The following is a 25,747-nucleotide window of genomic DNA, read 5'->3' as shown; positions in this document are numbered from 1 at the left end:
GACTCATTAATAAATGGCGGGCTCAGGGGGAGCTACTCTAAACCTCTAGGAATGCAGTATCTAACTAGCCTCGGCGATTCACCTTCTTTTGTAATAATTCTCGCTACGGTATACCTTCCTTTGACGCACATTAGAAGAATGCGAATGCGAACGTACGGAGTACATCTGACTCGGGATCCACTAAATAGTTCTGTTCACCGATATTGACTCAAAAACAGGGCCAAAGCGAACTACGCCGTTGTACGCATAAAGTACTCTATGATATACGGCCTCGGTCTGTTGTATGTCGCCCTAAGCACTGCGGCATACATCGTCTCTCTAGCGCCGCGCACTATTATCACAATAATACTTTCCATCTTGCTATGTGGAGACCAACATGGATATCATGCACATCTATGGAGCGTCGCCACTATCCCAGCCCAGCTGGAACGTGTTCCCGTCCAGTTCGCAAGATAAGACCCAGCATTCTAGAAGGCAAATCCTGACATCTTCTGCCGACCCGCCATGTGCATTCTTCACCTGCACCTTCCCTGCTCAGCTGCCAAGCCGTCCTAGAAGATTGTGCTAGTTGGTGCATGACCGTCGGCACATAACTCCGTATGTACCTAGTTGCTTTTGCCTCATGCATACCACAGAATCCATACAACATACATGTGCGGAGTACCTACGACAGGATTTTCCTATAGATCTGTAAGAGCACTAATAGCAGCGACATATGACACACGCAAAGAAGCGGGCTAGCAAGCAAGGAACCATCCATCCCCCTTACGAACCCGAGAAACACTCACCCCTCAATAGCCAAATTGTACGTGCTCTGAGAAAAAAAAAGACGATGTACTCCGTACTCCAACAGCGCTTGCGAAAGAAAAGGATGCATCATTTCGATAGCTCGAACGCCTCTCGCCGATCCACTACAGCTTACCCATCCCAACGCGCCCCGCCCTTCCGCCGGGTGTTAACTAGCGGCGATGAGATTTGTGATTTCGCACTCGATATACATCACAGTAACCAACCACCAATAGAAAACCCTCAACAAGCGATTGGCGTAACCGTTTGTTGGGAAAAAAAAAGGCAAGAGAGGTGAGGTGAGATCAGATCGCGGCCAACGGCTTATGCACGCCACCACCTCTCCCATCCCATCACAGCACCGATCAAAGCACAGCGTGCATGGCGTGGTAGGGACGTGCTTGCAAAAAAATCGTGATTCGTCATGTACGAGACCCAATTCGGTAGGTGGTTGTTCGTCACATCTGGACGAGGAATGAGATTGGATGGTTCGGATACGCGCTGCAACCAGGATCACAGATGGTGGCGCGGTGGCTTTTTTTTTGCGCGGGCCTAAGCACCTAGGTCTGTTTATTTCGAGGGCCAATTCGGTGATGCAGTGCATGGATCAGGGGAGGAGGGATGGTTCTTGTTATGCTGTTGTGGCCTGATTCGGTCATAGGTACCTCTCCTCCCCGGGTTTGGTATATCCCTGTCGCGAGAGCTGGTGAGTGTGTCGTTCCATATGTTCCCCCTTGCTTGTTTTTTTTAGGTTGGGGGTCTGATTGGGCTTGGTGCTTGAGGGTACGTGGCTTTTTATCCTTGTTTTTTGGCTTTTTCTCGCGTGTTCGGTTCAAGGGGAGGTGGAGCACAGGGTATGTTGACGTCTGCGTTGGGTTAGGTGCGTTTTTGTAGATCTATCTTGGATGCTTGTCTTGGATCGGTTTATGCTTTCGATTTAGCTGTGAGGTTGTTTGAGACCCTTTTCCCAATCTGGACAGGTACTTTGGCACTTTAGTGCGGCTTGATTGATGAAGAATTGTGAATATTCCATATGCTGGATAATAAATATGCAAAGATGCACATCGCAGATCAAATAGTATACATGTTGATATTGTACAGTCAAAGCACATGCGCCGAGTCCCGCTATGCCAATATACCAAAGAAAAGAGAGTCCTGTCGAGTCATGTCGTCATGTCCATTGCATGGAATCAAGGAGACGAACGGATCACATCCTCAACAGCAAGGTCTTCTCCCTCGACCTCCTTAGGGAACCCACTACCCCTCCGCACATGCATCAGCAACCGCAAAGCACCAACAGGCGTCACGCCTTCAATGCGCTTGGCCATGCCGACACTGATAGGCCGCACACGCTCCAGGACCTGTCGCTCCTCGTTGCTGATACCGTGCACCTGACTGTAATCCAAATCCCCTGGCAGCAGCAAGTTCTCGTCCTGTTGGAACCGCTCAGCCATCTTCTCCTGGCGTTTCATGTACGGCGCATAGCGGCCTTCGATAGCGACGCGGGTGAGGATCTCCGGCGCAAATGAGAACTGGGTATATGTCTTCCCCGGAGACTCGATAATAGGAATGAGGGTGTTGATGTCGATACCGTCCAGACACAAGATATCGAGCGCTGAGCGGATCGAGGTATCAGAGCGCACCTTGAAGCCCTTGCGGGACCAGGCAGACGACGAGAGTTTCGTGTTGCCAAGGAGAGTCTGTAGCTCTTGGATCTGCGCTTCGGTATCGGAGAAGTGACGCCAACGCTTGTCGGAGACGACGCCGGCATCGCGGGCCATGCGGGTCAGACGTAGGTCGGCGTTGTCGGAGCGGGTGGAAATGCGGTATTCGCTTCGCGTCGTGAACATGCGGTAGGGCTCTGAGACACCCTTGGTAATGAGGTCGTCGATCATGACTCCGATGAAGCCGTCTGACCGGGTCAGGGTGAGGGGTGGTCGGTTCTGCGACTCGAGGCCGGCATTTGTGCCTGCGATGATGCCTTGTCCAGTAGCTTCTTCGTAGCCGGTGGTGCCGTTGATTTGACCGGCAAGGTAGAGACCGCTGATCAATTTAGTCTCTAGGGTTGGTCGCAGGTTGCGCGGGTCGATGTAGTCGTATTCAACGCCGTAGCCGGGCTGGAGCATGGTTACGTTCTCAAGACCGCGGACTGTTCGCAACATGGCGTATTGGGCGTCTGCGGGCACAGTCATTGAGATGCCGTTCGGGTATATGACGTCGTTTGGTGCGAAGCCTTCTGGCTCGAGCCAGATCTGGTGCTGGGTCTTGTCTTTGAATCGGATGATCTTTGACTCCAGGGAGGGACAGTACCGTGGCCCGCGCACAGTCTCACGGATGTGGATGGATTTGTCCAGATTGGCGCGGATGATTTCATGGGCTGCTTCGTTTGTATGGGTCATCCAACAGGTGAGCTGACCTTCGTCGCCCACTTCAACAGTTTTGTTAAGATAGGAGAAAGGGTGAGGCGGCGAGTCGCCTTTTTGCACTTCAAGAGCGCTGAAATCGATGGTCTTCCTATCCAAACGAGGTGGTGTACCCGTCTTCAAACGTCCCAGTTGGAAGCCAGCTTCTCGGAGGGACTTGCTGAGACCATATGTGGGGGCTTCGCCCATGCGTCCCGAAGGGAACACATCCATTCCAATATGAATCTCACCCCCTAGGAAAGTGCCCGTAGTGATAACCACACGTCCAGTAGGAATGATCTCCCCAGATTCCAACCGCACGCCAACAATCTTGCCCTGAGCACCGGGGGTGTTCTCGATGCCTTCCCGGGAGAGCACAATATCAGCCACCTTGCCCTCCACAATGCTCAGATTTTCCGTGCCAGCCAGCTCCTCCGACATATACCGCTTGTAGAGATCGCGATCGATCTGCGCACGCGGTCCCCAAACAGCCGGGCCTTTCGAACGGTTCAACACTCGAAACATGACACCAGCCTTATCAATAACTCGACCCGCCACGCCGTCCATTGCATCCACCTCACGAATCATCGTTCCCTTTCCAATGCCGCCGAAACTGGGATTGCACGAACAAACACCGATATTCTCCAGCGAGGGCGTGACCAACGCAGTGCGCGCGCCGGAACGAGCAGCAGCAGCGCATGCCTCAGATCCAGCATGGCCTCCGCCAATAACAACAACATCGTATGGTCTAAACGAATCAATTAGCAAGACTCTTGATGACAACACGGCGAAATCACGAACCGTGTGTTATCTGTAACAGTCGCAAGACCGCGACTCCGACCCATAAATGAGCGGAGCCCGCGGTTCTGACGCATCAGAGCCACCGACCGTGCTCGAAAAGCCATGATGGGATGCAATGCGAATGTTACCCTAAAACTAGGTACTTCGTACAAACTGGACGATCAAATCGATAAGGAAAATTGTATCTTCTCACGTGACCGACCTTATACCCGTTAACCCCGGGCGGTCACACATCTGACATAAGCGCTTGCGCCATCGGCCAATTGCGGGGCTGTTGATGTTCAGTTGTAAGCTGACCTGTGGTAAGCTGACCTGGACTTTTTCTATAACTAGCCCCTCTTCGCATTTTCGAATCTTACCTCGCAATCCGTGAGAAAAACCCCCAAAATGAAGGCATACTGGTATGACAACATTGAGGTAAGCACACACCAATTGGCCGTACCCAGCTTTCCAAGCATTTCCAGGTACAGCCCACCTCAGAAGAACAACGCTGATGTCATCTATCTACAGGGCGACCAGCGCGAGCCGCATGACTCCGGTCGCGCCGTGTCAGAAGAGAAGCTCGCCTCGCTAGGCGTGCTATACAAGCACTGCCCGACGATCGATGCGGTGGACAAGATCGCAGCGGAGCGCGGATACCGCAACCGCGACGAGGTCTGCGTGTCGCCTGCGACAATGGGCGCCGTGTACGAGGAGAAGGTTAAGTCGTTCTTCTCGGAGCATCTGCACGAGGACGAGGAGATTCGGTATATTCTCGACGGGGAGGGATACTTTGATGTGCGTGGGCAGGAGGACGAGTGGATTCGCATTTGTCTTGTCAAGGAGGATATGATTGTTCTCCCTGCGGGAATTTATCATCGGTTTACTACCAATGAGCAGAACGTATGTTTCTTGGCTTTTTTGTTCGTGGAATGGGACTGACTTTTTTTTGCAGTATGTTAAGGCCATGCGTCTTTTCCAAGACGAGCCTAAGTGGACGCCGTTGAACCGTGGTGCGGATGTTGATGCCAACCCGCACCGGAAGACTTACTTGGAGACTGTTGTTAGTCCTACTGCGGCTGTTTAGAGTCGCTTTAAAATTTAGATGCGTTATGACGGATTGCACATATACTACTGACCGATTGGAATCGGAATTTCTTGAGATTGTCTTATATCTTTCGTTGCATGGTGCTTTTAACTGTACATGGGGACAGCAAACCCACAGTAAATCAATCGAAACCATACCTAGTGGTAGGAACGGTCAACCGACACTCACTTATATCAATGGTCTGGGATGCCAGGCGTCCCCAATGGCGTACTCGCCGGCATGGCACCAGGCATATCAAAATGGTCACTCGTAGCACCGCCGCTCTGTTGCCTCGACATACTCGAGCTGCGCAAGCCACCCATATCAACATTAAAACTAGTCGTGCGCGAGCCAGCACCAAGCCCTAACATGCCCCCACGGAACCGCAGCCCCTCCAGCTCCCGAGCATGATCGTCGGAGAACCGCGGTGGTCCTGCCACATCGGTAGAACTCACGCTGCGCGGTGGTGCCGTTGATCCAGCATCCGAGTCCTCCCCGGTCCGGACGCCTGTTCTGCCCATGCGCGGCCATAGGTCTGGAAGTCCGACAACTTGAACTCGAGGTTCGACGACGCGCTCCTCGAACCATGCGTGGACTCGCGCTTCGACTAGTTGCGCTATCTTCGGTACATCCTGCAGTCGGCTGCGGGATCCGATGAGTGAGCGCACGGAGAGGTCGAGACGGTAATCTGGGAGGAAGGAGAATGCGACGTTGCTTTTCGGGCTGCTTTTCGGTGGGAGGTGGTCTTCCGAGCTTGTGTGCTCTCCGGGACCAGGGGGTCGATTCCCTGCGTTGTTCCCTGGGTCTGATGTGGGGTGCGCTGGTAATCCATCAGGTGTTTGGAGTGGTTCTGGGGGTTCGGTCGATGCTGGGATCAAGGATATACAAAGTGTTCCTGAGAATCTCACAACTGAAACTGACAGCGCTACTGGTATAATGGCAGAGCGAGGTTTGGGATAATTCAGAACCATGGATGTCTCGACAGCAATAGAAAGGTTGTCGTCGCTAAGGTCGACATCCAGTAGCGCCTGTAGCCGTCCACCGTCGGACATGGGGTCGTCAACGGCGATGATGCGGCAGTTGCTGAAAATGGGAAACTCTTCGCCCAATGAGATATCGGTCACATTTATCTGGTCTATGAAAGATGGTTTCTTCTCCGGGTTGTTCATGGCCGCCGTTAGCGAGCTGAGGATTGACGAAGTGGGTGAGTCCTTGAGGGAATATGCTGTCTCCCTATACTGAGCAATTGTCTGTGCAATGAGCACATTGAACCAGTCCAGCGACTCGGGTTGATGTGAGGAGTGATGCATGCGGTGTCGGCCCTGCTTGCTCGTAGGGTTGGTAGGAATGGCACTGTAGTATGTTTTGCGGAGGATGGAGCGGGTGTTTGTAGAGGTAGAAGGTACAGGGCGAAGAACATTCGACGTGGACGGTTTTTCTCGTAATGACTTTTGGCTATCTTGAGGGGGGTTATAGACCGAGCTATTGCGGCGGTGTGTTGTGCGGTTCGACATGCCCCGCGATGGAGGGGGAGGCGCTTCACCAAAAATGAAAAACTTGATGAAAGCGCCTATCAGTAGTACTACTGAGAGTTGGCCGAGAAGGAACCCCTGGGTAAAGGACAAGCTAATGGGTGTTAGCAAGATCATATAGTCCATTCCATGGACAGAGGGCGTACGAGGATTGAGTCGCGTATGGCGCGGGCTCATCTACATAATTGTCAGCATACGATTCAAAAACTTCGAGACAATGTCACTCACTTTGTTGGAGCACCATTGTCAGCGGCTGTCGACAATTCTTGTCACAATACCATCCCAGATGAAGATGTTCCAACTTTCGGATCTCCGAGGCTTGGCCGAGATCATATCTAATCGATATGCCACCCTCGACCGCCTGCCTCGAAAGATTTAAGGAAGCGCCCTAACCTATTTCGGGGCTAGCGTCATTAGCATCTATAAAATACGAACACCTGTTCATCCTGTTTCAGTCTTAGATTGGGTCACTGATTGCGATCTGGGAATTTATTAGAGAGCATCATCCGACTGAACCGGTCGATCTAACTATCAGTGCCCGTTAAGTGATCATTCAATGCTCAGGGTGTGCCCGGGTCTACTCAGTAGTCAAAAAGCGGCAAGGGTGAGACTAAAGTGGAAAGGGAAAGCCAAAAAAATGGCAATGTAAGATAAATTGCAGAGTTTGTAAGGCTAAGTCCAAATACAACAGCATCGTAATAAAAGCAACAGCTTCCCCCCTGGGCAACCTGATTAATCACCCTAACGCTTCAGCTGACTGGTCCCATTTACTCTTCTGCTGGTAGCTTCTTGTCCTTCAAGTATTCACACGACCTCGCGGTTTTACTGTCCTTGTTGTACCAATATTAGCAGGGCATATCCCATCTGTGCTATGGGGGTTGGGGGTTATAATGTCTGGGTTGACCTTTCATTTATACTCACTTTGGCTTTTGTTCCTGCCAGTTTCGGATCGTACCTTCCAATAGTTGCCTTGCCTTTTAAAGCTCCTCGTGATTTCCTACTGAGTTCCTCGTCATTTATAATCATGGGTGATCTATGATTCTATTCACATATCGCTAACTCTAGCTCAACCTCCGCATTACTATCCCAAACGGTACTGTAATCAAATCCGCTTGGGCACTCCCAGCTCTGCTAAAGACTTCGTCAAGCCCACCCTGACCAAATTGTCAATCTCCTTAGTCGTAGCTACAGCCATGATCCCCAGCATTCCCAAGGAATTCACCCCGGCCTCCTTATTAATCGCACCTCGTCTTCTCGGCAGCACGATAATCCACCTCTTGGTAAGAACCATATTATGCGGACAGACTGCCCCAGGCGCTGCATTTGCCGTATAGTCCCCAGCCACCTTCGTAGCCTCTCGCAACAGGTCTTTGTAAGCCCCGAACAACGCAGCAGGAGTCACATCGCCCTCAAAACGTCGATAAAACCATTCAAAAGGAACCTTAGTCTCAGGTTCTCCGGGAGAATCCAGGAAAGCAGCAAAACTGTTCGCCGGCAGGGGCATCACCTGCATATGCTTATGCAGGCGACTGCATCCGCCGTTCTGGCCGCAGTTGTAAAATGCAACATAATCGCTTTCTGCGGAGCTGAGGAGCTGCCACGCGTCTTCTAGATCGACCTGCTCGAGCGCCTCATATTGTCGTTTGTGTCCATCAAACGTGAGAAGCATGAGATGGGGCCGAGCAAAGCAGAACTTGTTCACGATCACTAAGTGGCTATCTAGCGCGCCGAGCTCAAACCCGGTCGTGCTTATGTCGCTGCCTGGTCGCTTTTCGGGTTTTGGGATGCCGGCCTCTGGTTGGGACTGGGGGCTGGTTAGGGTGGGTTTTTTGGCGAGAGCAGAAGTCAGAACGAATTGGAACTTGGTACGTTAGTGGATGTTTGGTTTGGATTATGGTTGGATGTAATGTACTTTGAGGTCGCCGTCAATGTGCTCGATGATTTGTTGTTTGTCGTCGTATAGGACGAGGCCAGATTGGACGAGGTTGTCGAATTTGGCGAGGATGAGGGGTTCTTCCATTTTGACTGTTCTGTGAATTGTGTTAGACGCAAGTGTATTCTAATATTTTATGGAGATTGGGTAGAAATTCGGTGGGAGCAGCCTATTTATAGTCTCTACAGATTGCGTGCACGTCCGGGATCTTGATAGTGGGATTACCATTGTTTTTAGGGTCACGACAATGGGTTTTTTTGCCAGACAGAAAATTAGTAACTAGTTAATAAGTAACTAGTTAGTTATGTAGTTACGGGGAATGCGACCCCCTGCCCGAGATTTTAGGCATCAGCTATCTCTGCTGTTTCTTGAATCTTCCGCCAGCAGGTTTAAATTCCTGTTTACATAGAAAAAAATGCACCATTCTGCTCACAATTTCATGCTTCTCACTTCAATTTTATTGCCCAGAATCTATAAGCTATGTATTGAAGGCCTTGAATACAAGAAGCCCCCCTCAACTTATTATGACGTATTAGGTCACGTGCCGCATCACGTACAAGGTGGGAAGAATAACTACGTTAAGATAGAGAGAAAGAAGAAGAAAGTTGCAAACTTAGAACCCTCCCGCTTAGCAATCTAGCAAACATATAAATAGCAATAAGCAAGCAAACATAAATCGTAGGAAAAGCGGCCAGGAAAGCGGTAAACATTTATATTAGTTAGGCGGTCAGTCGCTGCCCGAACTATCCGGCAGGAGTCCCATCGGCCAAAAGGGGGTCGGAACAACTATAGGGGGGGAGGGCGCCCTGATACAATACCCTAATTAAATGCAATCGGTAATCCACCCTAGTTATGGCGTAATTGTAAGAAGTTGGGCTGCGAAATAGTCATTCGCCTCACAATTTCAGGAGATCATCGAATCATCTTTCTTCCAATGCCTCATCAATCCTTCCAGGTAGCCCCGCGTCGTCGGTCACATCAATGGCAATGAAGTCATCCCGAGTGTAAGAATACGCCTGATTTTGGAGCCAGTGTCCCAGTTGATCAAGGATAACTAGACGTATATCAAGTGCTTTGATGGCCTCGTATGCCCACTGGTGGCCAAATGATCCTTTGGCGATATCGGACGCCGGACGCGCACCTACCATGACAATCTTGCGTCGAGCTGGCTTAGTCGGAAGTATCCAATCAAAAGACAGTCGAACCTTCAAGTGTTCCTCTAGCATCTTCGGGATCAATGTCGGAAGCTACTTCATAAGGAATGCCCCGGGAGAAGAAGGCAAAAATCCAGGAGAGACTTGTCCCCTTGAGCCGGAATCGGCGCAAAGCCACTGTCCGGACTCGACAACCGAACGACCGAGTTCACGTATTCGAGATCCCGCAACCTCAAGTCGAGAATATCGCTCCCGCAGAGATACCCACCATGAGGAACTAGAATCACCTTCGTTGCCACTTCGACCTTGTCGCCGGATGCTTGGATTGTGCGGACGGGATATTCGATCGGTGCCTGCGGTGGACAGAATCCGACCACCTTCAGTGGAATTTGTGGAAGAAATTCTCAAGAACAGATCAAGACTATGAAAGAAGCCCGGTGTCTTCACTGTCAGTTTGAACCGCCAGCGACAGGAAAACTTTGCAGGGGCTACCGTGACGCACCTTCGCTGCTACTCGAGTCCATAGGTGCTGTTTGCCTGGGTGCTTGCAGGCAGTCTCAGGCATTTGGGACCTGGGAGAAACTTTGTAACCTCCCGCGGTCTCCACAACGCTTAACTATATTTAGTGGAGTCCTCGTGGAGGCTCAATTAATTTCTTTTTTTTTTCTTTGTGCAGCTGTTGCCATGGTATACCTGTCGTACGCCATAGGCACAGAATGGCAACTTCAAATATCGCAGTGGACACATGGCAATATCCCATAGGTGTATTCTACTGCATTGCATCCCACCCCTGTCTTGCCCAAAACGCGCAGTGCGTGAAATGAAAAAAATCCTTCAGCACTTCGTCCGATAATGATTCCAACTTGATGCGGTAAAGCCCACATTGCAAGCGGATAAATATAGTAGAATCCTTTCGTGGGATAATCTATTTGGCTTCGAGGGGCCGGCCTGCAAATCATGTACCATTATACTTATGTATAATAATTGTCTTCCAAGCCAGATAAAGCTGCACGTAATTCCTAACGATACTATTCAAGCATTCACCCCATTGCCTGTGTGGGGAACAAGGATATAGGTTAAGGTAACTTGTTTTAGTGCTCGAGTATTACTATGTCGTAAAATCAGACCAGCCTCAAGAGTAGTAATTCTAAATATATAGAGAATTTCCAGGGAGTGAGAAGTGGTCCCCCCACATATACATATTGTAGATCTGTGAACTCCTGCTACGAAAGGGATGCGTTCGTTCCTCCGCCCAGCTTACCTTTTAAGTTATGATCATGTAGGCGCTAACAATGGAACTTTCCAGTTGACAACTAGTTTGTTTTCTTTCTTCTGTTATATCTTTTGGAAACAATATAGGCTATTTCACCACTGGACCATAACAAAATCCAAGGTACATACTTATTTAGGGCTTAGTGGGACCAGATATGTCCTACTTCTTGTTTGACCATGCATTTTATAAAGAGTTTAGGATTCTGAGAATGAGACCGACTTTGACAAGACCCATCACTAGTAAAAAGATCACCCCAAAAATTTACTAAAGTCGAGTCGTAGAACAGTAGAAAGCTGAAATCAACCACCTTCCATCATGCCACGGAAAATGAGGGGGTTTCTACAGCGCCACGTCAAAGAATAAGAGTGAAATGACCATCGCATGATTCAATTCGCAGCTTATCAGTGATGTGCTACCCTCGACCGCTTCTGAAACTTTAAGGAAGCGTCCCTATCTATGTAATCAGGTCCTAGCGTCAGCGTATATAAACTATGTATGTACACCATAAGTACCCCGTACAATAATATAGTACTTGTGGACCTAAGGTAGATAGCGGGCTGAGTCGGCAGTGACATAGGCTATACCATGGCATCCATTAAGCCTAGGTGATTCATCACCACGCAATTGTAGGGGTATCAAACTGGCCGCCATACGCGCTCTCAGCTCAACCTATCGTCAATAATTGTGCCTCATAATGGTGTTAATACGAGGTTTATCCACCAATCTCATTATGACACGCCCCGTGGACACCCGTGGACACCCGTGGACCCCTAGCATATTGCTATTTCGAGTTGTTTGATAGTGATCAGCTGCGGGGTAAAACATGCAAGTCGAGCCATTTGGAATGTTTTCTACCCAGTGTTATTAGAAATCCTAGCCTCGTTCGATCTCGGGAGGCTATAAAGTCACAGTTATAGCCCACTTTTAATTGCTTCTCACACAAAAAGTCTCAAGTTTTTACTCTACATAAGCCAATACTCAGTCACGCTCTTATCAATCCTCTTTACCTCATTACTAAAGGTTATTCATTAGAATGTACTTATCACCCCCGGGGAATGACATTCCTTGTGGATTGGACTTATGGTTTATCTAGGTGTACCACTACCATAACCACTAAAACGGTGACCAAAGTCGATGGGAGTACAACGAACACAACAACCACGAAAATAGCAGATTGTGGAGTTGCTACTTGCAGGACGTCGGCGTCTTACCTAGGTTGAGCTGTATGTCTATATCTATGAAGATCACGTTCAGCAAAAATGTCCCAACTAATTCAACGAAAGCATAGATCGGGCTGTTCGACATCGGACGAGGTGTAACTTGATCGAGCACGCACTTGAATGAAGTTGGTGTACAAGCTTGCGCACTGACGCCGGGGGATGTGATATATAAATCATATGACTCAGCTATCTTTACGCTACATAGGCTACATAGTTAGGTGGTTCATTCATTGACGATAATCTAACCAAGGTCACTTTCTCAATCACTTGTAGTTCTAATCTATTCTCCATAAAGAATCTTCGAAGCAGTCGCCAATGGTAGTCGATGAATGGAAGCAAGTCCAGATGTGACAGGAGTGACTTACTTTTGTTAGTGGTCTACATACAAGTGTAGGTACCTGGTCTGGTGTCTTGCTTCTATAAAGCGGTGGCATTAGCCCTAAGAAATCAGAAAAGGGGGTCACCAAATTCGTATTATTGCACCCCGCATCCTCACCGCCTCTATATCGATGTAGTCAATAATCAATTTGGATCTTCCTCCCCTTCTGTTATCATCTCCTGTGCGCATACATTAAATCATCATGAGTTTCGTGGACCAAGCTAGTCCTAAGAATGAGATCAAGTTTGAGCAAAAACCATTGATAAAATCACTCCAAGACTTGAATATAGTCGAGTCGTGGAAAGATGGAAAGCTGAAATCCACTACCTTCTACCATGTCACCGAAAACGAGGAGGTTTTCTTTGGCTACACCTCAAAGAACAAGCGTGAGACGAGCATCCCAGAATTCAATTCAGCTCTGCAGCGCGTCCAGGATCAAGATATTTATCCAACAATTCCCGCCGACACCCACTTGACACTTGCACCGGAAGGATTAAGCGCTTCGTCAGTTTACGTGAAACGACCAGGCCTACAGTGGTACGAGGAAATGATTGGCACAGATTATCTCCCCAAGGCCGTTCTCGACGAGACAATGGTGATGGAGCAAATCTCACAATCGCCTCACGAAAACATAATTCGATATTACGGCTGTCGGGTGAGACGTGGTTACATCACGTCGATTGTGCTGGAGCGGCTTGACCAAACCCTGAGCCAGTATGTCACGACGTCCGATTTTCAAGAGCTCGACAAAGTCAAGTTTTTCGAATCGCTCAAGTCGGCCGTGGAGCACCTGCACACCTTGGGGCTGGCTCATAACGATATCAACCCGGATAACATTATGGTGAAGAATGGGTCGCCGGTGTTAATTGACTTTGATTCCTGTCAGCCTTTTGGGAAACGGTTGCAGTCTTTAGGTACGGAGGGATGGTATGAAGAGGTGTTTTATACTTCTGAGAAGAAACATGACATATATTCCCTTGAGAAATTACAGGAATGGCTTCAGGCTGCTAAGTGATGTTAGAAAAAGTCATGTCTCGATACAATATATAGCTATTAGGATATTTCTTATTCTCTATTGTATTGTTTGTACAGAACTAATTGAGAACATAGTACGGATTATATATGGAAATGTTTGCAGAGAAAAAGACATGGTCAAAGATTCTAACTATGGGAACTGAAGTAAATTACATAAATACGAATAGTTGGCCACATTTGCTACCTCTATATTAAGACAAATATAATCTAGTTGGCTAAATCGTAGTTTTTTATATATTTTTATAGATATCTTCTCTCCTTGTTGAGTCTTTTGTCATCTACCTACGACAAAAAAAAAAGGTTGGTATAGATAATGCAAACAGAGCAAACAAGCTAGATTATTCCACTCCACTTCTACTTAACTGAAGGACACGAAACCCTTAAAATAATCGCCACTTGTTGACTCACAGGCTACAGCATTGGGGCCTAATCTCTGATATCGTGCTTACAACTAATCACTACCTCGGAATCAATCTCAACCAATACTCCTCCAGGCATAGATCCTAAACCACAAGCTAGAGAGCTGTCAGCTCTCAACCATCCAACCATGCACATTCTCCCCAAGCTGGCAATCACAGCCTTACTCCTCATCTCACCAGCAACATGCCTCTCAAGCTCCAAACCACCAGGCAAAGACGCCATCCTTCTATCAAACGTGCAAACCCTCACACTCCGCGCCCACCGCATGACCACCGCACGGCGCGTCTCACCAATCCCCCAACTCAGCTGCGCAGGCCCCTCAAAACAAACGTGTAACCTCTACCAACCAGAAACAATGCGCTGCACAAACCAAGGCTACGACTACGACGTCGAAGACGTGCAGTGGACATGCACCGCAGACATGCCGGCAGAGTTCAAGCTCGGCGCAACAGATGTCATCTGCGAGGGATACCGCAATGCCGATGATAAGTGGGTGTTGAAGGGGAGCTGTGGGGTTGAGTACCGGCTGCTCTTGACCGAGGCTGGCGAGAAGAGGTTTGGGAAGAGAAACATGGATTCGGAGTGGGGCGGGAGCCAGTCCGGGACTGGGGTTCAGACGATCATGGAGATGCTGGGGAACCTGATTTTCTTTGGGTTCATCGCTGCTGTTTTCATTCTGATATTCTTGCCTATCTTGGCGCAGTGTTTCGGGTGGGGGAATCGGCGAGGCGGGCGGGCGGGGCAGCCACCGGGGTGGGGCGGGTTCTGGGGAGGTGGTGGTGGTGGTGGACCTGGCGGAAATGACCCTCCGCCTCCGTACAGCAGTTTCGATCCTTATAAATCTTCTGCTCGTCAGGGCTGGACGCCGGGTTTCTGGACTGGTGCGCTAGGCGGTGGTGCGGCTGGTTATCAGATGGGCAGACGGGCTTACAGTGGATCGCGCGGCAGGTCTGATGGATATGACCCCGGTGAAGGCAGCTCGCGCTCGCCGCAGTTCTCATCTACCACTGCTAGTACTGGGTTCGGGTCGACGAGGCGTAGGTGAACATATGGACATGCCATTTACGTATGTCTTGCTTCGCTCGTCTTTGCTACCAACTTGGGGAGAAGAGATACCAAAAGACAGACAGAATTTAACGAAGTCACAAATCAATTAGCGAATCAAACAGCCTTTAACCCCGGGCTTGATCAATGTGTATCCTATAATCCCACTCAGAACGCCGTAACCAATAATCTTTCACTTCATAAATTGTGCATTATAATCCCCGACTTAAGCCGTGGGAAAGTCATCGATTGATCCCAGAACCTCCTCTGTACCGCCTCCCTGGTTCTTCACACCCGCCTTCTTGCGCGACTTCTTCACGGTCGTGTTGTCGTTCTTGACATCCTTGGAATCGCTAGTCGGGTTGCGCAGCATTTCCTCTTGCATTTCCTTCTCCTTAGCGTGCTGGTCCTCAATCCGCTTCTTTTCATCGTCAAGTTCCTGCTGGACAAGCTTGGGATCATCGTAAACAGTGTTGGTCATCTCTGAGTATGTTGCGATGTCGATAGTCTCAGAAGGTCCCATCAAGGTGTCTTTGATTCGTTGCGGATCACGGCGTTCTTCATTGTTAAACTTTAACTTGATCTGACGACGAGAGCGACCCGGGAACATTTTGCTGATAACCATGAAATCGGTACCGAACATGCGGAGACCGCGATAAAACAGTTCTGTCATATCTTCATCCCACGCTTCCGTCTTTGTACGTTTGCCGTACGAGGCCTGATTAATCTTCCGGGTGAATGAGCTTTCCACCACATCTTCGAGGTCACCGGCGGCTCTGGCAGCATCCGCATGACGATCGACCTGCAAGGACGTATTATCCAGCACGATCTCACCGTTAACGATTCGCATTATAGGGCCACTTTGGGGTTTCCAGTCGACTGGCTGTTCGGTTTTCTCTTGTTCAGGCTCAGTCTGCTTGACGGGCGTTCCTGTTCCCGGCCCAGGGGTTCCGCCCTGCTTCTTCCGTTCTTCTTCGGCCTTATCAATCTTGCGTAGCTCTGTCTCGCGTTTGGACTTCTTTCCAGTTCTAAGATCTTTGCAAAGTTCGGACATTTTCACAACATTCGGCAAAATTTCTACTGTTTCTGCGCCATCCGGGGTTGGTTCGCGCTTCTTGCGGGTGCGCTTTGGTTTCTCACTACCCTCAGGATCAGAGGTACCGGTCTTTGAGTACTTTCGTTTCCTTGGCTTGGTTGGATCGGGAGTCGAAAGGTTGGATTCACCGGCCGTTGCACTTGAATCTTCGATGGTAGGCACGATTGACTGAGAGCCTCGACGACTTGCCCCTACGGATACGGACTCCTTTCGAGCTGGGACCGCAGTGACTGTAGTTGATAAAGTTCGAGCGCGTTTTGCTGGTCGACCCTCGACTGGGGCAGCTTGTCCAGTTTCTGGTTGAGATTGCGGCAGAGCTTCATTTGAATCGACAAGGGTTTCTGCGGCCCGCGCTGTTTCAATCCTAGCGTACTCTAAAAGAGCGTTCTCTGGTCCATGATCCTCAGATACAGGTTGAGCCTCACTAGTCGGGACATTTGCGGGAGGTGGGGTCGGCTGGGTGGAAGGAGGGGTAGGTGGAGCAGTCAAGACAGGCGCGGGTTGCGAGATAGAGATAGAGGCTTTGCGTTTCTGTGGGAGAGGAATCGCAGCTGGCTTAGGAATTTGAGTCGGCTTTGAGATTGTAGTCGGCTTAGGGATCGGAGTCGGCTTTGCGATGGGTGTAGCAGTAGGTGTGACAGTCTGTGTAACGATGGGAGCGGTGATAGCAGCAGTAGTAGTAATCGAAGGAGTGACTGCAGCGTTCAAAGCAATGGGCGTTTGTTCCGTGATAGGCGCAGCTACCGACGCAGGTGAGGATGCTGTGACTGCCCGCGGCTCCTGTTCTGCATCCACAGAGGGCGTCAGATCAGAGGAAGCTACATCTTTAGCTTTATCTTCCTGAACGGGCTCAGCTGGTGACGGTTGGGCAACACTAGGTCGTCTCGCGGGCGCGGCGGCGGGCGCACGGCGGATAGGCGCCTTCGGAGCGAATTTCTTGCCGGTTTTATCTATCAAACGCACGGTCAGAGATTGCATACTTATTCTTCTGGTCCATATATACTCACTGATTGCAGAACTGGAGAAGGACTTCATGGCTGCCCATTGCTATAAGGTGTGGATTGATGAAGATCATAAAAAGTTCCAGGCCGGGGAAGTGGGCGAGGATCACGTGATGGCACTAGCGGACGCTAAACCTCGTTGAAAATCCTCCTGTCTTCAACTCCTCGATCTCTGCCATCCCACCCCTTCTATTGTCTGCCCGCCCGCTCTCCCTTCACTTCCACTTCTTTCGATTTCTTTCGCTATTTATTTTATCTTCTACCGGACTCTCCTTCGACAGGATTGACACAGTCTCGAGATCTGCGTCTGGCTGACTGACGGACGGTCCGGTGGTGATAATAGCCCTCCCATGCTAGTCTAGCCACTGATGCCGGCCGTCGAACCCCCCGTCAAGTCTTCAGAGTCCGGTCTTATCAAAATGGAAGACCGGAAGAGGCCCGCTGCGGACCATAATGACTCAGCCCCGCCGTTAAAGAAACAGGCTACCACCGTTAACGGTGGTAGTAAGCCTCATCCTGATGCCGACATGCCATGGAAAGATGATTTGGAAGTATGTTTTGGTTCTTCCGCGATCTGGAGATTGGCTTTTGGTCTCCTATTGGGTATATGCTAATTGGGCATTTTGCGATAGCGATTTCAAAAAGAAGCGATTTTGCGCCAGATGCAAGAGTACAAGCGGGAGAAATCCTCACTGGAATCACGCTTGAGCCAGATGTCAAAGGCTGCCACGTTTCATAATGATCATCTTCGTGTTATCGATTTGTGGTTCAAACAGGTAGCTTTCCCCATTGTTTGTGCCGGTCACTTGGCATGAATTTGGGAGCAGGAACTAACGCTAGTATAGCTGATTGATGAAGTGAAATTGCTACTTGGGCCACCGCAAGCAGAAGACCAAGGTCAGTCCCCTTGTTCTAGCCCCACACCCCACCCACTATTCCAATATTGACAATATTCGCAGAAACCCCTTTTAAAAGCTCCTTGCAGTTTGAAGACGTTGAAGAGTTTGAGACGCATTTGAAATCGCGGTCGGAGGATATTCACGCAATAATTTCTCAAGTTCAGTCCAAGTCTAATGATGCGCCTATCGAAATTTCAGAGGTACAGACTCGCCTTGCAAAGAAGTTGGCCGAGGAGAAAGTGACGATCGCCGAACTCGAAAAAACCCTGGCCGAGAAGCAACAGTTGGAGGAAAGCCTTGAGGAAGCCTCCCTGCGATATTTGGTAGCTGAAAAGAAACTGGATCGTGCGAAGAGTCTGACTGTTGCAAAATTGGAAAAGCAGCAGTCTATGGGTATTCAACGACCTGGGGAAACGTCACAATCAAAGCGCGAAGGATCGACCCCGGCCAATGGAACCCCCGCCGGAGACCGCAACCCCGAATTGGAAGAAGCCAATAACAAGCTCACTGCAATTTCGGAGACACAGAAGGAGCAAGTCCGGAAACTCGAAGCCGAAAATGCCAGTTTACTAGGCCAAATCACCGAAATCAAAGTCAAGGTTGGATTCACCTCGTTACGTTGTCATTTTGTCGCTCACATCGGGATCCTAGTCTTCAAAGTTCACCGATGACGATTACGCCCATACGGATTTGTTTAAACACCTTCGATCACAGTACGACGATGTAGTTAAGCGAATCAACCATCTGGAAGCGACAAATGTTCAACTTCGTGAGGAAGCAGAGAAATACCGCTCGGAAAGAATCGCATACAAGATCCAGGTTGAAGATGAAACACAAAGTACGATTGCCGAGAAGGAAGCTCAGCTGATGAGGGCTGAAACGGACCTGGCTCGGATACGGAATGCCCGCGACGAACTTTTAGCCGACCAACAGATGCGAAAGGCCGCGCAAGATCAGAAGAAGACTTCTAGTCTGAAACTGCAAGAACTAGCAGACGCTAGAGAGGCTCGAATTACAGCTTTAGAGTCAGAGAGTCAAAGGTTGCGGCTGCAGATTGAGGGCTCCAAGTCCGACGACAATATCAACGATATGCCGCTAGAGGAGCTTCGCGCCAAGTACACCAGCCTAGAACGCCAGTACTCCATGCTCAACACCGAGTTGACATCGATGCAGACGGCCTACACGAAGTTTGCTACTCTCGCATCGCAGAAAGTTACCGACTTTGCGGCTATGGAAGAGAGGGTTGCAAGGCTGACGGCGGAGAAGTCTAAAGCAGATCAGAAGTTCTTTGCTGCAATGAAAAGCAAAGAAGCACGGGATGTCGAAGTGCGAACGCTTAGAATGCAAAGCTCCAAAACGTCGGATATTGTGGCCCAGCTGAAGGAGTCCGAAGCAGCTACTCGGTCATTAGTGTCCAACATGGACAAGCAAGCCAATGAGACCAAGGAGGCACTAAATTCAGCCCTGAGCAAGCACCGCGCCCTTCAGCAACAGTTGACCGAGAGCAATATTCTCATGGAAGGCTTGAAACATCAGGTTTCTGAGCTCAAAGGGCTTTCAACATCCAAGGACTCGACACTGGCAAGCACTACTTCTGCTTTGCGGCAAGCTGAGACAGAGGTCGCTGGTTTGAAACAGTCCCTTTCAGATACCAAGAAGAGTCTGGACAACTGGAAGACCAAGAGTCTTGGCAATTCGTCCTCGGAATATGAAATGCTGCGGGTATGTTGAATTTTCACATTTGTTAATGAATCAGAGCTAACTACGTTCAGACACTTGCACTGTGTACGGTGTGTCGTCGCAATTTCAAAAATACGGTGATCAAGACATGTGGCCATGTTTTCTGCAAAGATTGCGTCGCAGAGCGTCTCACGTCGCGCTCCCGCAAGTGCCCGAACTGCGGCAAATCTTTCGGAAGCAACGACCACATGCACATTACCCTCTGATCGACCTTCGAATCCCTTGTATTATATTTTCCTTTCGATGCTTTTCCTCTTTACGTCTTATCTCTTTTTAGTATGTCACATCCGGACAGGTTCATGGTGTGGTGTTTTTTCGTGTGTGTCTGTGGTTTAGCAGGTCTGGTTTGGGTCGGCGTTTGACGAGTTATGCACCCTCAACCTTAACTCGGGGCTTGTTTTAGTTCCTTTTCCTCTTTTTCCCATTACAAACCAAAGCAATGGTGGGTTTCTCAAGGCGCAGGGGCGTCGTTCTTCATCCTCTCTGGACGAGAGGCCGGCGCACACTGATTTTCTCAGAGGCTGAGCTATTCTAGATTTCTGTGTCATGTAGGACTACCGTGTACGGAGCAGAAAAAGTACAAACTTGACGAATGCAATGTGAGATTTTCCATACCCCAATGACTTGATTGTCTTCTATTATAAAGATTCTTGATATTCTCATTCTCATGAGTTAAAGATCCGACTATACAACAACTCATGCCTCCCAACCCAAAGATCCAGCGCAGGGACAACCTGCCCAGCCTGCTCAACAGGCGTATTCCATTCCCGCGCAATGCGCTTCATCATCGTATCCTGCAACCCCTGACTAGCCAACACATTCTGCGCCTGGTAAGGGCCCATAACACCCGCTCTGACAGCCGCACTCAGGACCGCCTTAGCATGATTCATAACAAAGACATACGCCGTCTGCTGCAAGTCGAGACCCATAGCCCGACACACCACACCCCAGAGCGGAGCAAAGTGGCCCTTGGGCCCGAGATCCTCGTCCTCCTCGAGACAAGACTTCAACGCATCGGACAAATCATCGATAGCAGTGGCGGCGACCGCGGTATCTCCCGAAGCCGGGTTCTCAGGCCTCGCGAAGCTGACTCTAAATGCGCGCTCCCAAACACCGATGAGGGCGCGGCCTTGGGCGATACTTGCACGCTGCGCGACAATGCACGGCGTTGATGCGTCCAGGTCGTTATCTAGTGTGTCGAGGGTTGAAGGTTGCCGGTATCCGGCTAGCACGTAGGGGAGGGATGTGCTTGCGATTGAGGCGATGGAGAGTTTGAGGAAGCGGTGGAAAGAGGTTATTGGGGCGGTGCGAGCAGGTTTGTTATGAGCTAGATAGGACTCTAGTCCGCTAGAGTAGGCGAAGGAGCCTAGTGGGAGGGCGGAGTCTGAGAGGAGGAGGAGGGCGTGAAGAGATGCGCTGGAGGTGGTAGGTTTATTATTGGTATTATATTGTTCTAGGAGGGGTTAGCTTAGGTATGCGACATTGGAGGTTTGGATTTGCCTACCTTTAGGGGCCCATGAGGAGGGTGGGCTGGGGTATTCGGAGGCTGCTAGTTGAGCACGGGCATCTTGCAGGCGCGACTCCAAGAGAATGACCTCGGCTTCGAGGTCTTGGGTGTCTTGGATCAGCATAGTGTAGCTATCAAATATGTGGTAGAGTATCGTATATGTAGTATGTACAAAGTATAGATTTAAAAAGTAATGTTATCTGGATCGGAGGGTGTCGAGGTCTTATAGAAGCTGATCGGCAAAACGAAAAGCGGAGGCCGCCGCACTTCTCCGTATCAGCTTGACTGTTTCACATTATTAACTGTTTTTGGACTTGGACATTAATTACTATCTCGCTGATCTCTTTTGCCCTGTTTTCCCCGCGTCATGAACTAAAGTCAATCTCCACAACCATGTCAGGCAAGCGTCTGCTCGACGCCATCCAATTCCTCAATGTGTCGAAAACCATCGCAGCCAAACACCTGGCCATCCGACAACATCAGCTAGATGTCTACACACGCACATCCTCCTTGACCAAGGGTATCAAGGCCCAAGCAGAGGGTCTGATCCTAACTGCTCAAGCCGCCGCCGCATTGGCACGCCGATTTGACGAGCCATCTCCGCCGAGCCCGGCAAACGTCCCCGACAAGCCTCCCGCCAGCACTGCAACACCACCTCCGGACCTCGCCCGCAAATTGCAACGTCAAGCCGAATCGCAAATCCCGTCTTCGGTGGCAACATACAGCATCTATGAGCAACCAAGCGCTCTGGTTGCGAGCAAGCAGCAGGATGTCTTCTATGAGCCATCGCTTCGGTCGGAGCCGGATCTCTCGGGCCTACCGAGAGTGAAAGTACCCAAGGCCGCAAGCGATGCTCAAGTTGGTAGCGATGGATTGAACGCGGATGTCTTCCACTCGCCTATTGAATCTAGTAAGCCTGCTCCGGTTGAGCATGAGATGCCCGAGGAGATGGTCCAAGGTCTTTTCCATAGCCCGAAAGTGTCGCGCATGATCTCCGGACAGCCGCCGCCGAAGAGGGACTGGAAGCTGGCCGCGAAGCCTCAGCAGCCGGTCGTGGATGCTGCTAAGCCTGTATCCCCGGTGACTCCGAAATCCGAGGCTCAGGAGATGGAGGAGCTTGCAGCTAGCGTCGCCGAAGACGTGGTGCCTAGTACTAATACCGTCGGCGAGACCAAGGAGCCAAAAGCGTACCAGATGCTGGAGTCGCGCGTGCCGTCCTCTCGACTAGGCAGACTCTGGCAGTACGGTGGTCTAGCGACCTCAATGGCATTTGGCGCTGTCGGAGAGGGTTTGCGGCGAGCCACTGGCAGTCAGGACAATGGATCTATTATGTTCAGTGCTGGTAACATGGAGCGAATGGTAGCCAAGCTGTCAAAAATGCGTGGCGCAGCTCTCAAGCTGGGACAGATGCTGAGTATTCAAGGTACGTTGCATTGTCTAGCTCACTGGTATCAATAATGCTCATGCAATTGCTAGACTCCAACATGCTCCCCGAACCAATTCAGCAAGTCCTCCAACGCGTGCAAGATCGCGCAGACTACATGCCCGCCTCGCAGCGTGACAAGGTACTTACCGACAACCTCGGACCCAACTGGCGCGACCTTTTCAGCACTTTCAACGAAATCCCTATGGCAGCTGCCTCAATCGGCCAAGTGCACTCAGCCGTTCTCAAAAGCACCGGCCAACCAGTTGCCGTAAAAGTTCAATACCCAGGCGTCGCCGACTCAATCGACAGTGACCTGAGCAACCTCTCAATTCTTCTAACAGCCTCCCGTCTCCTCCCTAAGGGACTGTACCTTGACAAAACAATCGCAAACGCGCGCACCGAGCTAGCTTGGGAATGCGACTACGTCCGTGAAGCCAAAGCCGCCGAGCACTTCCGCGGGCTCTTAGCCGGCGACTCAGTCTTCATCGTTCCCGAGATAATCGCCCACGCCTCCGGCAAACAAGTCCTAACAATGGAAATGCTGGATGGCGTAGCCGTGACCAAAGTAACTGACTTCACCCAAGCCCAACGCGACTGGATCGGCACACAAATAATGCGCCTCTGCCTCCGCGAGATCACCGAATTCCACTACATGCAAACCGACCCGAACTGGACAAACTTCCTCTACAACTCGTCGACGAACAAACTTGAACTCCTCGACTTCGGCGCCTCGCGCGCCTACCCCGAGGAATTCATAACAACCTACGTGCGCACGCTAGTCGCCGCCTCCCGCAACGATCGCCGATCCTGCAAAGACCTCTCTATCGAGCTGGGGTACCTGACAGGAATGGAATCGCAGGCGATGGTCGACGCGCACGTGAGCTCGATCATAACGATCGCGGAGCCGTTCATGCTTTCCTCGCCGGATCTGTACGATTTCAGTAACCAGACGATCACGGACCGCGTGCGCACACTTATTCCGGTTATGATTCGGGAGAGGCTGGCGCCGCCGCCTGAGGAAACGTACTCTCTGCATCGTAAACTGAGTGGGGCTTTCTTGCTTTGTGCTAGACTTGGTAGCTCCGTGCCCTGTAAGGCTTTGTTTAGTGAAGCTGTTGAGGCGGCGCAGCGGAATGGGCTAAAGGTGGAGTAGAGAGATGTGGTTATGTACTATTATAGACTCTGTATAACTGTATACTATATATTCAGGGAATGAATCCTGGATTATTTTGGTTATGTCAAGTATCAAAAGGATCCAGGTTGTCTCGTAAAGTTAAGTTTGCCCTAATAAGTGCCAAGAGCGCCTCCCGCACGCGGCTCAACAAGACATGATGGATTTAATCTATCTCCACACCATATAAGATCTAAGCTACGATTATAGACTCGGGCAATAATATCCTTCGGTGAAAAAGATTTGATGAAACTAGCATACTCTATTCTTTCGGTACCAAAACAAAGGAACGATATCATCCTTAACTAGAAGCATTGAAGTTATCCAGGACCGCGTCGTCCTTGATAGTTTCCCAAATACCGTCAATTCGTCTCACAACTCCCTCTTCAAGAGGACCCTTCCGCAGAATAGCCAGGGTGTTCTTCAGTTGAGACACACTACTAGCACCCACCACAACAGCATCGCCGAGCGCACTTTGGATTTGAGAGTGGAAAGCGACCCAGCGGTAGGCCAACTCAGCCTTCGAAACTCCCGAGTCCTTGGACAGTTGATCCCAGAGATCAAGCGCCTCCAACAAGCTGGGGGTATTGTACAGCCTATTGTACAATTGACCTATAGGGGTGCTGGAATCCCAGCGACCTTGTCCGCCGTTGAGAAGTGCCTCCTTCGACTTCGTGAGGAAACCGCCCGCAATAGGGCTATATGCGTAGAACCGAATATTGTGGCGGCGCAGGACGGGGAACAGTTCGGTCTCGATCAGGCGCGAGATGGCATTATAATTCCCTTGGTAGACCGAAGGAAGGACGTAACCCTTTTCCTTGCAGATGCGGATAACCTCCTCGACTTCGTCAGCGCGGAAGTTCGACAGCCCAAAGTAGTGGAACTTGTGTGCTTGGTAGAGCTCATTGATAGCGGCAAGGGTCTCTTCTAGAGGAACTTTGCGATCAGGCGCGTGGAGGTAAAAGATGTTGACCTAAGACCATTATCGTCAGCATCGGTTCCCTACAGTTTGCGGATTGGGATTTCCTGCACATACACTGTTCGTGTTCAGCTTCCGGAGGCTCTCGTTGGCTCTTTCGATCACCAGTTCTTTGGAAGACGTTCCAGGCACGAAGCCACCAGCGTGCTTGGTATCGACGATAAAGCGGGAAGCGGCACCTGTTTGGCCTAAGAGCTCTTCACTTCCTCTATATATCTGGGCAGTATCGATGTCCTTCACACCATTCTCCTCAAGGACACGGAGGACTTCTTCCACCTGCGCCGGGGTGGAAAAGTCACTAGAAGCGCCGAGAAGGGCGCCCCCATATACCACCTTTACTTGTTTGTCGGCCATTGAATAGATATGAACGAAAAAGGGATTGCAGGACTTCAAAGTTTAATGTGAAAGTAATGTTGAGAAAGTGTGATAAAGACAGGCTCAGATATCTATATATACCAACACATGCGAGATAAATCACATTAGTAATACAATCACAAGTGCTCTAAACTCGGAGACTTTCTATACTGCTCGGTAAGCAGAGTTGTCATTGAACCGAAGCCGAAGGCCGAAGTGATTCAGATCTCTTTGTAGCACGTATACAAGCCCTCGTTCCACCCTGAATGCCCGTCCGCAAATCAGAACCGAATATTGAAGGGTGTGGATCCCTTTAACGCGGCCAGACGGACGGGACACGGAAAGTCGTAGGGAAAACGGGATAAGCGGACTTTGACGGAGCGCAGCCACATTTTGTCCGAACACCCCAACTCCTACCCAAAATTACATACCTCCATATGTGAGAGCCCGAAACTTCGGCCGAATATTCTGTTTTTCAAGGCGCATCCACTAAAGCGGCCCCGTGCATGAGACCAACTCCGTTCTGATG

General features: G+C 50.1%; 13 protein-coding genes across 13 annotated transcripts; 6 read left to right on the top strand and 7 right to left on the bottom strand.

Annotated features, from left to right (window-relative positions):
- Positions 1-138: 138 nt before the first annotated feature.
- Positions 139-456, top strand: LCP9604111_9293 (uncharacterized protein; the record flags this gene model as incomplete). Its single annotated transcript, XM_039077531.1, has 2 exons — positions 139-152; positions 219-456. 2 exons carry the CDS (start codon positions 139-141, stop codon positions 454-456), a joined length of 252 nt encoding a protein of 83 aa, XP_038924773.1.
- A 1,520-nt stretch (positions 457-1,976) lies between these two features.
- Positions 1,977-4,093, bottom strand: LCP9604111_9292 (tRNA modification protein MTO1; the record flags this gene model as incomplete). Its single annotated transcript, XM_039077530.1, has 2 exons — positions 1,977-3,936; positions 3,990-4,093. 2 exons carry the CDS (start codon positions 4,091-4,093, stop codon positions 1,977-1,979), a joined length of 2,064 nt encoding a protein of 687 aa, XP_038924772.1.
- A 283-nt stretch (positions 4,094-4,376) lies between these two features.
- LCP9604111_9291 (acireductone dioxygenase (Ni2+-requiring)) lies at positions 4,377-5,055 on the top strand (the record flags this gene model as incomplete). Its single annotated transcript, XM_039077529.1, has 3 exons — positions 4,377-4,406; positions 4,500-4,871; positions 4,924-5,055. 3 exons carry the CDS (start codon positions 4,377-4,379, stop codon positions 5,053-5,055), a joined length of 534 nt encoding a protein of 177 aa, XP_038924771.1.
- Positions 5,056-5,249: 194 nt separating this feature from the next.
- Positions 5,250-6,831, bottom strand: mmm1 (ERMES complex subunit MMM1; the record flags this gene model as incomplete). The annotated part of the gene is made up of 3 exons (XM_039077528.1): positions 5,250-6,681; positions 6,734-6,764; positions 6,816-6,831. The coding sequence occupies 3 exons, from the start codon at positions 6,829-6,831 to the stop codon at positions 5,250-5,252; spliced, it is 1,479 nt and encodes a 492-aa protein (XP_038924770.1).
- Positions 6,832-7,689: 858 nt separating this feature from the next.
- LCP9604111_9289 (uncharacterized protein) lies at positions 7,690-8,607 on the bottom strand (the record flags this gene model as incomplete). Its single annotated transcript, XM_039077526.1, has 2 exons — positions 7,690-8,448; positions 8,500-8,607. The coding sequence occupies 2 exons, from the start codon at positions 8,605-8,607 to the stop codon at positions 7,690-7,692; spliced, it is 867 nt and encodes a 288-aa protein (XP_038924769.1).
- Positions 8,608-9,440: 833 nt separating this feature from the next.
- Positions 9,441-9,746, bottom strand: LCP9604111_9288 (uncharacterized protein; the record flags this gene model as incomplete). Its single annotated transcript, XM_039077525.1, has 1 exon — positions 9,441-9,746. The coding sequence occupies one exon, from the start codon at positions 9,744-9,746 to the stop codon at positions 9,441-9,443; it is 306 nt and encodes a 101-aa protein (XP_038924768.1).
- Positions 9,747-12,748: 3,002 nt separating this feature from the next.
- LCP9604111_9287 (uncharacterized protein) lies at positions 12,749-13,561 on the top strand (the record flags this gene model as incomplete). The annotated part of the gene is made up of 1 exon (XM_039077524.1): positions 12,749-13,561. One exon carries the CDS (start codon positions 12,749-12,751, stop codon positions 13,559-13,561), a length of 813 nt encoding a protein of 270 aa, XP_038924767.1.
- A 567-nt stretch (positions 13,562-14,128) lies between these two features.
- Positions 14,129-15,046, top strand: LCP9604111_9286 (DUF1183 domain protein; the record flags this gene model as incomplete). The annotated part of the gene is made up of 1 exon (XM_039077523.1): positions 14,129-15,046. One exon carries the CDS (start codon positions 14,129-14,131, stop codon positions 15,044-15,046), a length of 918 nt encoding a protein of 305 aa, XP_038924766.1.
- Positions 15,047-15,271: 225 nt separating this feature from the next.
- LCP9604111_9285 (transcription factor TFIIIB subunit BDP1) lies at positions 15,272-17,176 on the bottom strand (the record flags this gene model as incomplete). The annotated part of the gene is made up of 2 exons (XM_039077522.1): positions 15,272-17,091; positions 17,149-17,176. The coding sequence occupies 2 exons, from the start codon at positions 17,174-17,176 to the stop codon at positions 15,272-15,274; spliced, it is 1,848 nt and encodes a 615-aa protein (XP_038924765.1).
- A 334-nt stretch (positions 17,177-17,510) lies between these two features.
- LCP9604111_9284 (E3 ubiquitin-protein ligase BRE1) lies at positions 17,511-19,987 on the top strand (the record flags this gene model as incomplete). The annotated part of the gene is made up of 6 exons (XM_039077521.1): positions 17,511-17,693; positions 17,775-17,918; positions 17,988-18,039; positions 18,102-18,640; positions 18,693-19,763; positions 19,814-19,987. The coding sequence occupies 6 exons, from the start codon at positions 17,511-17,513 to the stop codon at positions 19,985-19,987; spliced, it is 2,163 nt and encodes a 720-aa protein (XP_038924764.1).
- Positions 19,988-20,446: 459 nt separating this feature from the next.
- On the bottom strand, positions 20,447-21,412 carry LCP9604111_9283 (urease accessory protein UreF; the record flags this gene model as incomplete). Its single annotated transcript, XM_039077520.1, has 2 exons — positions 20,447-21,234; positions 21,286-21,412. The coding sequence occupies 2 exons, from the start codon at positions 21,410-21,412 to the stop codon at positions 20,447-20,449; spliced, it is 915 nt and encodes a 304-aa protein (XP_038924763.1).
- A 269-nt stretch (positions 21,413-21,681) lies between these two features.
- Positions 21,682-23,867, top strand: LCP9604111_9282 (protein kinase COQ8; the record flags this gene model as incomplete). Its single annotated transcript, XM_039077519.1, has 2 exons — positions 21,682-22,711; positions 22,765-23,867. 2 exons carry the CDS (start codon positions 21,682-21,684, stop codon positions 23,865-23,867), a joined length of 2,133 nt encoding a protein of 710 aa, XP_038924762.1.
- Positions 23,868-24,186: 319 nt separating this feature from the next.
- Positions 24,187-25,218, bottom strand: LCP9604111_9281 (aldo/keto reductase family protein; the record flags this gene model as incomplete). The annotated part of the gene is made up of 2 exons (XM_039077518.1): positions 24,187-24,858; positions 24,922-25,218. The coding sequence occupies 2 exons, from the start codon at positions 25,216-25,218 to the stop codon at positions 24,187-24,189; spliced, it is 969 nt and encodes a 322-aa protein (XP_038924761.1).
- Positions 25,219-25,747: the final 529 nt, after the last annotated feature.

Source organism: Penicillium roqueforti (assembly GCF_015533775.1).
Source record: "Penicillium roqueforti strain LCP96 04111 chromosome Unknown scaffold_44, whole genome shotgun sequence".
Classification (NCBI taxonomy): domain Eukaryota; kingdom Fungi; phylum Ascomycota; class Eurotiomycetes; order Eurotiales; family Aspergillaceae; genus Penicillium; species Penicillium roqueforti.
Note: the sequence above shows the minus strand (reverse complement) of the source record. Positions and strands in the feature narration are given on the sequence as shown.